The sequence below is a fragment of the Eschrichtius robustus genome, chromosome 17, assembly GCF_028021215.1.
Source record: "Eschrichtius robustus isolate mEscRob2 chromosome 17, mEscRob2.pri, whole genome shotgun sequence".
Classification (NCBI taxonomy): domain Eukaryota; kingdom Metazoa; phylum Chordata; class Mammalia; order Artiodactyla; family Eschrichtiidae; genus Eschrichtius; species Eschrichtius robustus.
In genome coordinates, this window is record NC_090840.1 from 77,452,805 (window position 1) to 77,468,111 (window position 15,307).

General features: G+C 47.7%; 1 protein-coding gene across 1 annotated transcript in view; it reads right to left on the reverse strand.

The window, feature by feature from the left end:
* The window catches only part of OC90 (otoconin 90), a 35,339-nt gene extending 21,454 nt beyond the window's left edge, over positions 1-13,885 (reverse strand). The window contains exons 1-3 of the mRNA XM_068525491.1: positions 13,820-13,885; positions 10,496-10,568; positions 688-753 (exon numbers count right to left, since the gene is read on the reverse strand). Of these exons, the coding sequence (XP_068381592.1) occupies positions 688-753; positions 10,496-10,568; positions 13,820-13,885 (205 nt within the window). The remainder of the gene's footprint in view (positions 1-687; positions 754-10,495; positions 10,569-13,819) is intronic.
* Between the last annotated feature and the right edge of the window lie 1,422 nt (positions 13,886-15,307).

A 15,307-nucleotide genomic window follows, 5' to 3' on the forward strand; every position in this document is an offset into this window, starting at 1 on the left:
TATCTACCTGAAGAAGACCTCCTAGTGGGCACTGCACTTCCCATGGGGGTGATGCCATTTGGAGAGAGGCCACTAACATTTGTGTCTGGATGGGACTGATCACTTAGCTTGCGTGGGCTCATGCACAAATAGTTTGGCTGACTCAGCTCGCCTCTCTGAAAGGTCAGAAATGAACCCTTAACTCAGGGTTAACCTCGTCAGCTAGTTCACGATGTATTCTATTCTTCAGCGATGCCTGTATAGGAACCCACCTGAGAAATATTTACAATCCATCACCAGGAAAACCTTCCGTTCCCCAAGGAACAATTACAGATCCCTCCCTTCAAATAACCAGAGGACTGAAATACATCATAGTTTTCTTTTCGTCCTGCCTTTTAATGCAGTTACTACGTAACCCTCATTCATCAGCCCATTTACTTCCCTCTTCTAGTTTCCCCTTTCAGCTGACCTGTGTCTTTGGTGAGAGTTTTTAGTGCTTTATCTCAAAGGAGAGACCAACAGTGGGTCAGACACCAGAGTAAACTGTGAGAGAGAGGCTTCTGAGTCTTATTCAAATCACTTTACCTACAAATGCCACAGCAGTAAACGGCTCTAGGGTATATTCAGAAGGGATCAATTTCTCTGCCGATATCCTAGACAGCTTTCTACCCAGCTAGGTCTCCTAAGAAAAGATCAAAGGATGCTTACTGATATTTTCTGAGAGTCCTGGAGGCAGCTCCCATGGAAGATGCGGGGTGTCCAGAGGGTGGGCCCCTATAATCGAGGAGGAGAGTAGGGTTACCACCCACACTGCCGCCGCCCTCGTGCTGGGCTAGAGCTGGGAAGGGGTGGCCGGGAAAGCAATGAGGATGCAGAGAAATTCAATTCTAGACAGATTTTTCTAGTGCCTGCTATGCGCCAGATCCCTGCGGTCACCTCTTGAAGAAAATAAAGGAGTGGCTGGGTAACCCAGTGTTTTATATTAGTTGGCCTTAAGGGAGTGACTTTCTGGTTTGGGATGGGGAGATTTGGGAACTTATCTTGAAGCTGTTGTTGCATATGAAGCATACAATTTTAACTTATATTGCATGTTTGTTTGGAGTTACTTGAGATGAAGGATTGGTGGAAATAAAAACAGACATGAAGGGCCTCCCTGGTGGCGCAATGGTTGAGAATCTGCCTGCCAATGCAGGGGACACGGGTTCAAGCCCTGGTCTGGGAAGATCCCACATGCCGCGGAGCAACTAGGCCCGTGAGCCACAACTACTGAGCCTGCACGTCTGGAGCTTGTGCTCCGCAACAAGAGAGGCCACGACAGTGAGAGGCCCGCGCACGGCGATGAAGAGTGGCCCCTGCTTGCCGCAACTAGAGAAAGCCCTCACACAGAAACGAAGACCCAACACAGCCAAAAAATAAATAAATAAATAATAAAAGAAAAAAAAAAAAAAAAAAAAACAGACATGGAGTTTATAACTGAGGACAGGGGTTTCCCCCAGACTATCAGCATCAAACTCACCTGGGATGCAGGCTCAGTAAAAAGTACCATCCTTGTGCCCTCACTCAAGTCTGATCCAGCAGGTCTGGATTAAGGCTCAGAAATAGATATTTTTAACAAGCTCCCCAGCTGGTTTTAAAGTTGATGGCCTAGAAACTGCACTTTGAGAAATGTTGCTTGGGGAAAAAATGATGATTTCTACAGTACCCAAATATTACCACCAACTTCAGTTAGTGTTTCATCGAGGTGGGAGGATGGGGATGCAGCCTAGGGCAATGGGGACAAATGGATGGGAATTGGAATCTTAGTTCAACCAGGGACCAGCTCCCTAGAGGCTCAGAGGGCTTACAGACTTGTCCACGCTCACATTGCTTTCCCCCCCAGTTATGTGCAGCATGTGAGTAGCCTGAAATGTTGAAAGATTTTTGTCTTTCTTCACAAAGTGGTCAATTTAGTCAGGCCCATAAGTTTGACATTGTTTGGAAACCTGCAAATCTGAAAGCCACAAAGGGTTGTCCTTCAAAGAAGCATGTTAGATTAAATTTACTCAGGAAGATGCCCCCAGTTGGCCCTGTTTGGCTTAGAGCAGGTTTCACGGCCTAAGACTATTGACATTTGGGCTGGATAATTTTCTGTTGTGGCTGTCCTGTGCATTTTGTACCCCTGGTTGATATCTGGGGGACTGCAGTGAGCTGGGACAGCTGGGATCAATCCCTCTTGGATGCCACACTCCAACCATCCAGAATTGCTCTCAGTTCCATGAGTGTGCCCTGACCCCTGGGCCTTTGCACAGACCATGTCCTCTGCTGGAGTACTTTGTCCATGACTCAGCCTGGCTGACCCCTACTCACCATTTAAGCTTAGTTTTAACAATACCATGTGGAAGTCTTTCCTCTCTCCCTCCCTCCATGTTGGAAGACTCTGGCTAGTTGCCTGCCCTCTGAGCTCTCATGCCCACTCCCACCTTCTGGTGACCTCTACCGTGGTACTATTCATGCTGATTCTCAGGGTCTCCTTACCTGTGGGTCTCTGGCATTAGACTTTGAACACCTGAAGGCAGGAACCTCATCATAGTTCCAAAGCCTATCACCTCCCTTGGCGTACTGTTTGCTGAGTGGATTAAAGGAAACCATGAAGAACGACTTGGAAGGGCTGAGATGGGAGGCCCAGAGCCCAGTAAGGTTTAGACTGACTGTACTGGTCCAGGACAGAGAAAACAGGGGTCTTTCTTAAGACTCAAGACTGCAAACCCAAATCTCTCCAGGGGTCAGGCAGATGATGTAAACAAGAGAAGTGGTCCAGTGCTGGGAAACAATAAGGATTGGTGGAGACTGTGGAGAACTTGAGAGCCCCAGGTCACAGTGGGAGGGACAGCTGTCACTCAGCCCCAGGCCTTGGGGAAGGAGTCCCACAATCCGGATTTTAACAAATTTGTTGGAAGTCTGAACTTTTTGTAAAATCTTCCCATTTTAAACTCTTGGCTCAAATTTTAAATTAAAACAGCAACAAAAGCAGGTTGCAGGCTGATTTTAGTTTGAGGGTGAAAGGAAGATACTTTGGGTGTGTGCAGAGGGGCTTGGTGGGGTCAGTACTCCACCTAGGCCAGCCAAGCAGGGCTTGAGCTGATGTACATGTCTCAGCTTTTGGTTCCAACCACGGCTCCTCTCTGCCAGGTTCTCGGGATGGTTCCCAGGGAGAGGAGTTCCCTCCTGACTGAGCGCCATGGGCTGTACAGCCACAGTGCCCTGCACAGTGTAGACTTTCAGACCAGGAGGGAGACTCACAACTTCAGTTCTGTTCGAGCCCTTATCACAGAGCCCATGTAACTGCTCTGGCGCTTTCTACACTGGGCACAACTGCCTCAGGAACTGTTTAATTAGCATACCAGCCAACAGCTAAGAATATCTACTGCCCACTTAAGCAGCGATTATAAAATATGGCCTACTCCTTTGTCATTACTGCACTGGTATTTCCTTTGTGCAACTGATAATAAAATTTCTGCTCTGGAGGGTGGGGAATGATCTTATTACTGACATGGGCTAATCAGGTGTGTTTGCTCCTCTACACTTCCACTTACTTTTGGGATATCGGTGTCCACGCATTTTCATGAGCAGCTAAAAAAAAAGTCACCCTGGATTTTATTTTATTATATTTTGTTTTATTTTTTCTTTACATGCTGCAATATTTATTCCAAAAATCTTTAAGAAAACCCTACTTTCTGCAGGGAATTGTTTTAACCAGTGAACATAATAGAGAGAGATGTTTTCTCTGAGCTAATAGGAAACTGGCCCAGAAGTGAATTATAGCAAGAAGCTTGATTTGGCACTTAGAAAAGCAACTTTCTAGACCTAAATAGACATTTCTCCAAAGAAGACGTACAGATGGCCAAGAGGCACATGAAAATGTGCTCAACATCGTTAATCATTAGAGAAATGCAAATCACAACTGCAATGAGGTACCACCTCACACCGGTCAGAATGGCCATCACCAAAAAATCCACAAATAATAAATGCTGGAGAGGGTGTGGAGAGAAGGGGACCCTCTTGCACTGTTGGTGGGAATGTAAATTGGTGCAACCACTATGGAGAACAGTATGGAGGCTCCTTAAGAAACTCCAACTCCAGCAAGTGCTGTGCCCTGAAGTCTAAGGCAGTGTTTGCCCAGAAGCCACAACCCGCATCCCTCACGGCTGCTCCTAGCCAACGGCTCAGCACTGGCAGGTGTTCATGGTGGGCTGGGCTCCTGGGGGACGCGGGACTCTTCTGACAGACTCCTCCCTGGGGGCCTTGCCAAATTTCCTTAGACACACCTGTGTCTGTCTAGGATGCGTTCACCACCACCCCTCCCCGGTCTCTCCTTCACTTGCAGAGCTGTATGACCTCTCCCAGGCTTTTCTGGTTGACACTCCATTTTTTTAATCACAGTTGAAAGCTTTCCACACTTAAACCTGTCCTGTCATCAAAGAAGACCCAGACTTCTTTGAGAGTAGCGTGCAGGCAGAGGCCTCAAAAACAGACCTTTCCCCCTACAATGTCACGATCAAGAACTGGCGAATTGGGGAGGTGGGCAGTCTCTATAGTGGCCACACACTCACCCCTGCAAAACTGGAGCCATAGGCATGGCACATCTAAACCCATATATAAAAGGGTATGTTTGCACTTAAACTTTCTATGGTTATACCTTTTTTTTTTAACTCTAGATGTTTGTGTTTGAAAATAAAATCTCTCAGGACAAGCACAAATGTTTGTGACAGGTTATCATAACAGGATATCATGATCATTTTTAGTATCACAATGTAGTAGTAAACTAAGGGGAAACAGAGATAAAGCAAGAAGGACAGATAGAAAAGTGTTTAGTGGCCTCAATTGTATAAAGAAATTAAAAACTTTAAAAGGCATGTAAGTGGGGGTGGGAGGATGTTAAAGGACAATTTTGATCAAAGGGAAATGTATCATTTTGGAAGAAGAAAATGTTAGACAAGAAGTTTAAAAATTATAAAAATGGGTTTTGGTAAATGAGATTTCATTTAAAAGGAAAAATATTAGGGAAAAACTGTAGAACATTTCACAATTTTGTCACCAAAGATGAGGTGAGTCAAGATCATAGCTGGGATCTTTTTTTTTTTTTTTTGCCACGCCGCGCAGCATGCGGGATCTTCGTTCCCCAACCAGGGATCAAACCTGTGCCCCTTGCATCGGGAGCAAGTAGTCCTAAACACTGGACCACCAGGGAAGTTCCATAGTTGGTATTTGATCAAGACCACTTAAGTTCTTGAGAAAGGTTGAGGGGCTGATACATCAGCCCCAGTTGCACTAACAATGGGACCCCAGTCACGACCAAAAACTTTTAATAAGAAAAAAGCCACATATGAAGGAAGTAAATAATCAATAGAAGCCCAGCACATTCTGGAAGTGGTTGACCCACTCTGTCTCAGAGGAAAGATCCGAGGTGGTGTTTGGAAGGATTTGAACTTGAAGGGAAGACTTTGCATCTTATGGAAAGTGGTTATATTCTAATTTCAACCTACAAGCTTCTGGACGACATGCAAACCTCTTGAATTATCTCCTAACTCAGGTCCTGGTCAAGATAAACGATCAATAATATTGTGGGTTCCCTTTGCTTCACTGTCACTATTGGGATTGGAAGGGAACATAGAGAGGGGAGGGTCAGTGGGTTGGTCCAGAGTTTACCTGAATATAGGAAAAGAAGGAGAAAAATGACAAGATAAATGAGTGATCTCAGTAACGACAGTGCCCAAGCAGTTGCAGGAAGGAAAGAAGTGATTTGGGATGTTTAGCTGCATAAATATGCAAATAAGAAAGAGCATAGGAAGGAGCCGGAAGACTCAGATTCACAGCTAAGATCCCAAGTGAACTCGGAATTATTACCCCGGCTGCCAAGGAGCTTACTTAGATGGCTTTCGGGTTTGGTGGCGTGGGCCCCAACTTTCGAATGTGGGTTTGGAAGTGTTTGCTTTTACACCAGAGATGCCTCCAGAAGGGGCAAGGGAGCTGTTGCAAGTCAGGAAGGCCAACACATTCCAAGGGAATCAGCAAAGCAAGGGACAGCCGCCCCTGAGCAGCTGGGGAGGAGATGCGCTACCGGGTGGAGAGGACCTGGCTAATCCTTGCCCTTTGCTCTCCTTGGTGCCCACTCACCCCCATCCCACATGTCCATGCTCAAAATATCAACTTTAATATCGGTATTAACCCTCGAGCTTATCATTCATGTTTGATTTCCACCACTCATTAGGCAAGGTGATAAAATTACTAGCAAGCAAATCGGTTGGAATTTGACAAGACAGCCCAGGGTTCATTGTATGTAATTATATACTAAGCCAGAAATACAGTAAAATACAGTTACTCACTGCCATGTGAGGCCATCAGCATTCCTACGAGCAGAAGCACGATCATGGTAGCAGAGCAAACAGTGGGATCCTGGCATCAGCTGGAACAGCGTCCTGGGAGAGAAGTCAGCGGAATATGGCAAGTGAGCTTTCAGAAACCATGACACGGGACCCCACAGGAGCTGTTTGTCCCGTAATGCAGTGCAAGAAAAAGAGAAAGCCCCGGAAGTGTCTCTGTCCCAGCTTTGCCAGCGGCTTTATTAGCAATACGACAGTAAGGAGATTATGTTCCCTCTTTGAGACTCAGTTTATCCATCTGTAAAATGGACACCTCACCATGCGCTCCTTGAGGACATAGTTCTGGTCTCATTTATTTACTCACTAAATCAATGGTCATTTATTATGGGTCAGGCACATTGCAAGGATCCAGGAAAGCAAAGTGAGGAAAACACACCTTACCTGTGAGTGGTTCACAGACGAATGGGAAAGGGTGGTAATTTAACAAGCGCTATAGTTTGACTTTTGTAAATTGAATTTTGAGCAACCCATACGTTATGACCCACCAGCATTCCGAGCAGCATTCTTTTCTTAAAAAATTTTAAACCATTTTTTAATTGAAGTATAGTTAATTTACAATGTTGTATTAGTTTTGGGTGTACAGCAAAGTGATTCAGATATATGTGTGTGTGTGTGTGTGTGTGTGTATATATATACTTTTACAGATTCTTTTCCATTATAGGGTATTACAAGATACTGAGTATAGTTCCCTGTACTACACAGTAGGTCCTTGTTGTTTAGCTATTTTATACATAGTGTGTATCTGTTAATCCCAAACTCTTAATTTATCTCCCCCCATCCCCTTTGGAAGCCACAAGGTTTTTCTCTATATCTGTGAGTTGATTTCTATTTTGTAAATAAGTTCATTTATATCATTTTTTTAGATTCCACCCATAAGTGATATCATAGGATATTCCTGAGCGGGCTGGCTCTGAACTTTTGTACCAACATCACAGAATACATCTGGCCATCGCGTGGCAGCACTGCCTGCTAGCAAACAATGCTTTTGCATACTTTGTGGCAGTCCTAGCGGTTCAAGGAATGTGCCTTTGGAAGGGCCTTGGGGGAAGCGGCGAGGTGGGTGGGGTCAGGAACCTGCCACATTTCAACTGTAGCTGCCCTGGGATCTGAGCAGTCAATATTGAACTTCAACAGTCACTTACGGTCTACTGACTCAAGCAGGTCAACCATGTATTTAATAGGGAAGGAACAATTTAAAGACCAGACGGATTTAGAATAGAATAGTTTTAGCTCCCTGGGAATCTAACTCCCAAAGGAATGTGAGACGGATGATTGACTTATACGTATTCTGTTTTAGAACATGTTTTTAGGGCACAGTTTGAATGATAATACAGAGTGATTATGCTACCCCAGCGGCACACACAGGGCTGCTGAATACGGTTGTATATGTTGTGCACTTTGCAAAGGTGTTGTGCTGAGTGGGCAAGTAGGGGCTGAAATGCAGCCAGTGCTCAACTCCCACGCTTGCCCTCTGCAGGGCTGTGTCAACCTGGAGGAAGGGGCAATTTCTGCAATTTGTTCTACCAGAGGCAAAGGCTGCCCTGCGTCCTGGTGGCCCAGCATAGGTACACAGGTCCGTGGTGGGCCGCTCTGCAAGTGAACAGGGCTTGGTACTGGGGAAGGTGTCCCAGGGGAGAAGACATTTGTAGGTTGAAGGATCTCTACTCTGTGAACTTGCTGCAGGGCCCAGCACACCTCTGCTGGCTGGAAGATACCTGTTTGTTGAATAAATACACAAGAAGAGGGTGTGAGATCTTTGAGATTCACACTCAGCTCAAGCATTCTCTAATACCCTGCTTATTATCTGCCAGACATGAGGCTCTGCCTATAACAATTTTTAACCACATAAATTCTTACAGCAGGTTAACTTTCAAGGTTAGACAGGCTCTCTGATGGTACAGGCTCTCACGCTGGAAAGTGGCATGGCCTGGGAACTCCGTGGGTGGCAGCTAAAGGCATTTCAGGGGACCCTATTGAAGTCGTACCCTCACGACCGAGACCGGTGGCACTACCTGGCACTTACTGAGTCAGACTTTTAATTGTTACCATCACACAGCGCGAGGATGCCAGCTGTTTGAGCTCAGAAGAGGCAGCAGAATCATCTAGTCTCTTTGTCTCTTTGTACGAATGAGGTCAGGGAGGCTCAGAGACTAGCAATTTACGGTAAAAATGCCCCACTCCCAGATCCAGTGCTCATCATATTAACAATGTAAATTAGGAGGTGTTGTGAGGACGGAATGAGTTAATTCATGCAGGGCACGTACACGTGCCTGCTGGAGAGAAATGGCTCAGAATCAGCAGTAATTACAATGATAGCGTCCAGCACCAGGAAAGGCTCAAGAAAAAGCAGCTATTACAATGAAGGCTCCAATTCCCTGTTGGAGTAGAAGCCCCTGTTGGATGAAATGCAGGAGAGGATCCAGTTGAGCACCATGGATGTTGTTCTTTTTCTCTTGTGATACTCGTTTCAGGGAGATGTTCCCTTGGGTCATCCTGACGCTCAGGGAAGAACAGGCTGAGGGTGGTGTTTATAGGAATAGCAAATAATGTTTATTGGACTTTCAAGCATATATTTTATTAGAATGCAAATGAGCAGAAGTGACCTTATTACAGACATAATCTTGACTCGGGTCTAATATTTTTTTAAAGTAGGTTATAGGGGACTTCCCCGGTGGCGCAGTGGTTAAGAATCCACTTGCCAGTGCAGGGGACACAGGTTCAATCCCTGGTCGGGGAAGATCCCACATGCCGCGGAGCAACTAAGCCCGTGCACCACAACTACTGAGCCTGCGCTCTAGAGCCCGTGAGCCACAACTACTGAGCCCGTGTGCCGCAACTACTGAAGCCCACGCGCCTAGAGCCCGTGCTCTGCAACAAGAGAAGCCATTGCAATGAAAAGTCCGAGTACCGCAACGAAGAGTAGCCCCCCGCTCGCCGCGGCTAGAGAAAGCCCGCACGCAGCATCGAAGACCCAACGCAGCCAAAAATAAAACAACAAACAAAATTGATTCTTTAAAAGAATAAATAAATAAAAAGTAAGTTATAGGGACGGGGGGCGGGGTGATGGGGAGTTCGCGTTTAATGGGAGAGTTTTAGTTGGGGAAAATGAAAAAGTTTTAGAGATGATGGAGGTAATGTTAGCACAACAGTGGGAATGCACTTAACGCTACTGGACTGCTCACTTAAAAATGGTTTAAATGGTAACTTTTATATTATGTATATTTTACCACAATTAAAAGAGATGTTATAAACTCCAGGACCTCATTCATTTAAACACTACCTTTCAGTGATTGGGTCATTCTTTGTCTTGGGTCTTCACCAAGCATCTCCCTATACTGGCTCATAAGGGCACGCTAGAACTTTCTAGGTGGGGAACCAAGGCTCAGAGAGGTCCAGTAACTTGCAAGGCCACCTTTGCCAAAAGGCACCACGGCAGGGGGACCATGGCAGCACCAGGCACAAGATTCAAACTGCGGTCAGCCAGTCCGACTTAAGTCTTTGGTCCAGGTTGTAACAGGGAAGAGACAAATCTGACTACATGCTGGATCTGTTTCTTTTACTTTAACCTTTGCTTTCCGCTGCTTTTGTTTACTAAAAGGATACTGTGTATACATAATGGCCTGCCTCGGGGAACCCTGCCCCCTGCCTGAATGTTAAACCCAAGTGCCTTTGTTCAGGGAAACATCCGGACCCTGTCCACCTGTGGATGGCTACAAGAAAGAAGAAATTAACACATCCCCTGCCCGAGGCTGGCTATTCCAGGGGATATTTGCAAATGTCATGGGCTTCTTACTTTACTTCCTCATCTCCTCCCCCTCTCTGTGCTATAAGAGAAATTGGCATCCAAACCCCAATAAGATGGTTTTTCGGAGACACTAGTCTGTCATCTTCTCAATCTGACGGCTTTCCGAATAAGGTCGTCTTCCCTGCCTCAACACCTCGCCTCCCGATTCATTGGCCTGTCCTGTAGAGAGCAGAGCGAGCTTGGACTCCGTAACAAGGTGTTTTACCCTCAACTGCAATGCTGATCATTAAATCTCAAACAAGCAGCCTAGTAATTTTATTCACTGTATAACTGTTGAGAGTTTTGGCAATACTTGCTTGAGAGGCCCCCAGGGTGGCCAGCGCCTCGCTGGGGTGTGGTGTGGCACTGCAGTTGACAATCCCCAGCTGGGAGCCAAGAAAAGGGAAATTGCAGCGCCAGCCAGAGGTGGCAACATGCGCTCAGCCTTGAACAATGGGGAAAGAGACTTGAAGGGGGGGGGACATGCACATTAGGATCTGGGGGTGGGAGGGCTCAGGGCCGCTGCCGAAATCCAGCATCCTTCTGCTGGCAGAGTCAGGTGCCCTTGGGGCTGGGGCTGTGCCCACCTGGAGGAGAACTGCCTTTTCCTAAGGAGGCCTCCGGGGCTGTCAGGGACCCTGCGGCAGTGCCATCTTGTGGGACTGAGGGTCCCCAAGCCTCGCCTTGGTCTGCGTGCACTGGAGGCCTGGCTCACCAAGATGTTCCCTGAAGACTGATTCCACCTCATCTAGGACGTTTCTAAAAGCAAGGCCTTTCTAGCTGGACAGACCTGGGGTGGAGTCGGGTTGGGGGGCGGAGCAGGGCAGGGGGCTCAGGCTCCGCCTTTCCCTTGATGAGTGCCCGGAGCCAGGCACTGAAGCTGTCTTGTACTCATTTTCCTGGGCAGTAAGATGCCCATTTATCTTCCTCAGGGTGTCATGAGGATTGAATGGCGTAATCCTTCAAGGTGGGGCCTGCCTAGCATGAACTAGGTGCTTAGTAAGGCCGGCCCATGACTAATGATGGTTATATTTCCACACCAGGTGCCCCAGGGAGAGACATTGGCCCACACAGGTTTGTAGGACTCTCATTGATGTGTCATGCTGGGTTTTTTTCCCCAGGTAAATGCACCAGATGTTGTCCTCCGGCACTGCATCTCTTTGTCCAAGAGCTCAGAGTGCCTTTGAGTTTCTCGCTACATCTTGCAGTAGCATCCTGGTCTCAGGCGCCCCTCGAGAGCAGCCTCCTTCCCTCCCTTTGTTCCTCCCACCCTTACCATCCCTCCATCCTTTCCGCCCCCTTTTTCTCCCTCCCTCCCCCTTCCTCCATTCTTAACCCCCTCCCTCCATCCCGCCCTTCCTTCCTCTTTGGCCCCCTCCACAGTCAGGGGAAGGGGGTGCCTACCGTGAAGGTCCCACTCGAAAGCTGCTGGATGAACGGTCCTTGGCTTTGAACAAGATGGGGACCGAGCCCTTTATACCCCAGGGAAAACCCTTAGTCATGCGCTCCCCCTCCCCCTCTTCACATCAAGAGGACAGCCTTTCCTGAATTTGGCAGGTGGGCTGCCTCTGAGGGGGAGGAGGCATCATAACGCTCTGGCTTGGAGCAGGTGAAGCCTCCATATTAAGAGGCCCATCTTGAGCCTCAGAGGAGACCCAGGCTCTAATTAGAGAACAATGGCTCCCCTGTTCCACTCACCCCTCCTCATCTCAAAGGCTTGGAGGCCCAGAGATTATGTCTCGGGGTCATCAGGGGAGCGCCAATGAAATTCACAAGAGCTCTCCCTCCAGGAAAAGGGCTGGCTTTGTCTAGTCTAGTTAATTTTCCAGCAAGAGGATCTCTGGGGTGATTCTTCTTATATGTGCCTGGCCTCTGGCCTGGGAATTTGATACCTCTTTCCTTTAGGGGTTTTCTGCCCAAGCTGGGGGGTAGGGCGAGATAGGGCTTTGAAATCAGACACCCTAGGTTCCCGTGCCCGTCCTGCTTACTCCTTGCCAGAGGGATATGGAGCTTGGAGCTTGTCACTGCTCAGCCTTGACTCTGCAGCCATGGGGAGTAATCCCACGAGGACCGTGAGAATGAGGTGAGCCAGGTAAAGTGCCTGGATGGTAGCGGGGCCCATTAAATCCTAGTTCTTCCTCTTTCCTTGATAGCCCCCTCGGGAATTGTTTCCTTTGCAGATTTAACAAGGAGAGACAACATTTATTGAAAGCCTACTGTGCACCACAAATGTTTTGACAGGATTTTGTCCGTATCATCCTGACAGTGGTAGGATGCAGCACTAGCTCCATTTTACAGATGAGACAAACAGGGGTCGTCGAGGTTTGAGGAGTGAATCCGAGCTCACGTGTGATGGGACCATTCTTGGCTTACAGGTGAACCTGGCTGTGAGCTGTTCCCTCCACCACTGCCTCCTGGAGAACCAGGGCTCATCCAGTGATCAAATCCAGGAAGAGCTGAGCCTTTACAGAGCCCACTGAAGGGTTTCTTCAAATCATTAGTTGTCCTTGTGCATCGAAGCTTTGTTTATAGATCATTAATTATTGGTTCAGTATCTCACGTGCACAGAAGAATGAAGCTATGCCGTGCCCATCCTTTCTCACTAATACAGAAGACGCACCGTCTCTAAAACGATTAGGTCAAGGGGGGTAGATGGATCAATGTGGCAAAATTTATCTTTTCAGCATCTCCAGAGCCTGAGTTCTGCTCAATGCCAAGGGGTAATAACAATCTACATAAGTGTGTTGTTCTAGACATTTCTTGGGATTTGAGAAGCTCATCTTCTTCCCATAGCCAACAACAGGGTATCTCAACCTTAGCACTATTGATATTTTCGTCCAAATTAGTTTTCGCTGTTGGGGTCTCCTGTGCATTGTTAAGGTGTTTAGCGGCATCTTGGGGCTCTACCCACTAGATATCAGTAGCAGTCTCCCTCCCCAAGTTGTGACAAACAAAAATGTCTCTAGATATTGCCAAACAAACATCCCTGGGGGTCCAGGTCACCTCTGACTGAGAACCACTGGCCTGCAATATCCCTGGAACCTTGGCCTTTTCCGTCTCTGTTGATTGAACAGAGTGAGAATCAAAGTTTTCACAAGAACTCAGACATAAGAGAAAAAAGGCTGTTGTATGGGAGTTTAAAATTTGAGATTGCATTATGACAGCACCCTATTTCCTCGCTCACACGAGCCCCCAACACAGGGCACCTATTCAGAATAGGTGGACATAGCAACATGCACACACGAACTCATAGAGACACGCAACGGGACTAGGAAACACACACGGAATCCCTTTTGCTCCCTTTTCCCCTCCCCCTCTCCTTCCCCCTTCCTTTCTTTCTCTTGCTAGTTTAGCTAGTCTTTTGGACTTGAGGGAAATAGACAGAAATGCACCTGTGCTTTGCCTCCAGGAAGAATCCTGGTTAATGATGTTACCTGTGTAGCTGCATGGTCCCCTTCATTGGCTGGGGCACCGTAACCGTCCTATCTCTTTACCTCATCAGTAAACCACTGGTGGCCACATATGCACAAATGAGTAGGAACGCCAGGGTGGAAGCACCCCCTGAGGCCTCCTCATCGCCCTAGGCATCCGCCACATCTGGACTTATTCAGCCCAGGAGGGGTCAACCTCCCCTTACACTCCAGGAGACCGTGGACTCCAGGCTCCGGTCAGTTTTCCGTGGGCCCCATTTACTTCCCGCCATGGCTGCTGTTGGGATAGTGTGACCCTACAAAACCAGTCCCATGTGGTGCTCTGAGCCTTTGTCCCCGCTGCGTGGGCCTCAGACGTCCCTCACACTCGGGCTTTTAAAAGTTGTGGTCGTGCGTAATCATTATCCCTAAAGGATGGTTGGCGGGTTCCACACAAGCGGATAGCCGGGGGTTGGGACCAAGTCATTCATCAGTCCATCCTCTACTGTCCCTGATGATAAATTACTCTCTGTGGAACCTCAGGGATCATTTCCTGCCAAAGGTCCCTAAGTAATATCAATTTGATCCATCGCAGAGGGTCGGGTCAGATTAACCCACACTTAATGAATGATGCTGTTTTCTTGATTCCTATCCAGGTACAAACCCCTTTGCCTTAGCGAATTTACTGTATCCTCCTCAGCTTTGCAAACAAGGGGCCCTTTGCAGGCCCTAGGAGGCCCGACCACAGCTGTTTATGAGCTTGACATTTGCGTAACGTTGAGGGCCCCTCAAGTGTCCTGGGGATTAACAATAAGTCTTTCTGTGTTTGACCAGACAGGGAAGCATCGGGCTACTTCCCTCACGAAAGAACCTGATGTTCACTGGTCGTGCGAGGACACTCAGGGTCTTCCGATGGGGGAAAACTGTCTCCACTTGGCTGCTACTTGGAAAGTGGCGGGCATAGGTCATAAAGGAGGGAAAGCTGATGTTCGGCAGCGTGCAAGGTGAGTGAGTGGAGGGAAGCCGTCCCTGCAGTGAGGAACGAGGGGGTCCAGGCGGGGCCGCTGGAGAGAGCTTAGTAACGCTCTGCGTAGACACCCGACATTTACAGAGATACTGGAGCAACCACAGACATGGAAATAGCGTACAGGGACCTGATCCCATAAGGCGGATGACTCATTGTGTGATTGTGCCGTAGAGGGCTGACTCAGGAGGGCATTCAAACCATGCAACTGCCAAAGGAAGGTCTGGTCCTTGAACAGTTCCTAGGACATAACCTCTAAACCCTTGGAATATATTGCTTGATAAACGTCTTTGTATACCTGGGGCTTCGGACCATGCCAGGTAGTCTAAGCTAACAAGGTGATTTGTAGTGGGTGCCACGAGTCACACAGTGTCAGCTTGACCTCTGGAGGGGCTGGAGCCTGAGTAACTAAGATCAGCTCACTTCATGTCCCCGCATGGCTGACCCCCAATAAAACCCCTGGACTCCATGGCTCGGATGAGTTTCCTGGTTGACAATAGTCCATACACGCTGTCCCACATCATTGCTGGAGGAATTCAGTGCTGTCCACGTGAGTCCACTTGGAGAAGACAACCAGAAGCTTGTGCCTGGACTCTTCCCTCTGCACCTTTTCCCTTGGCCGACCTTAATCTCTATCTTTTTGCTGCTGTCAATGGTAAAGGTGACTATAAGAACTTCTCTGACTTCTGTG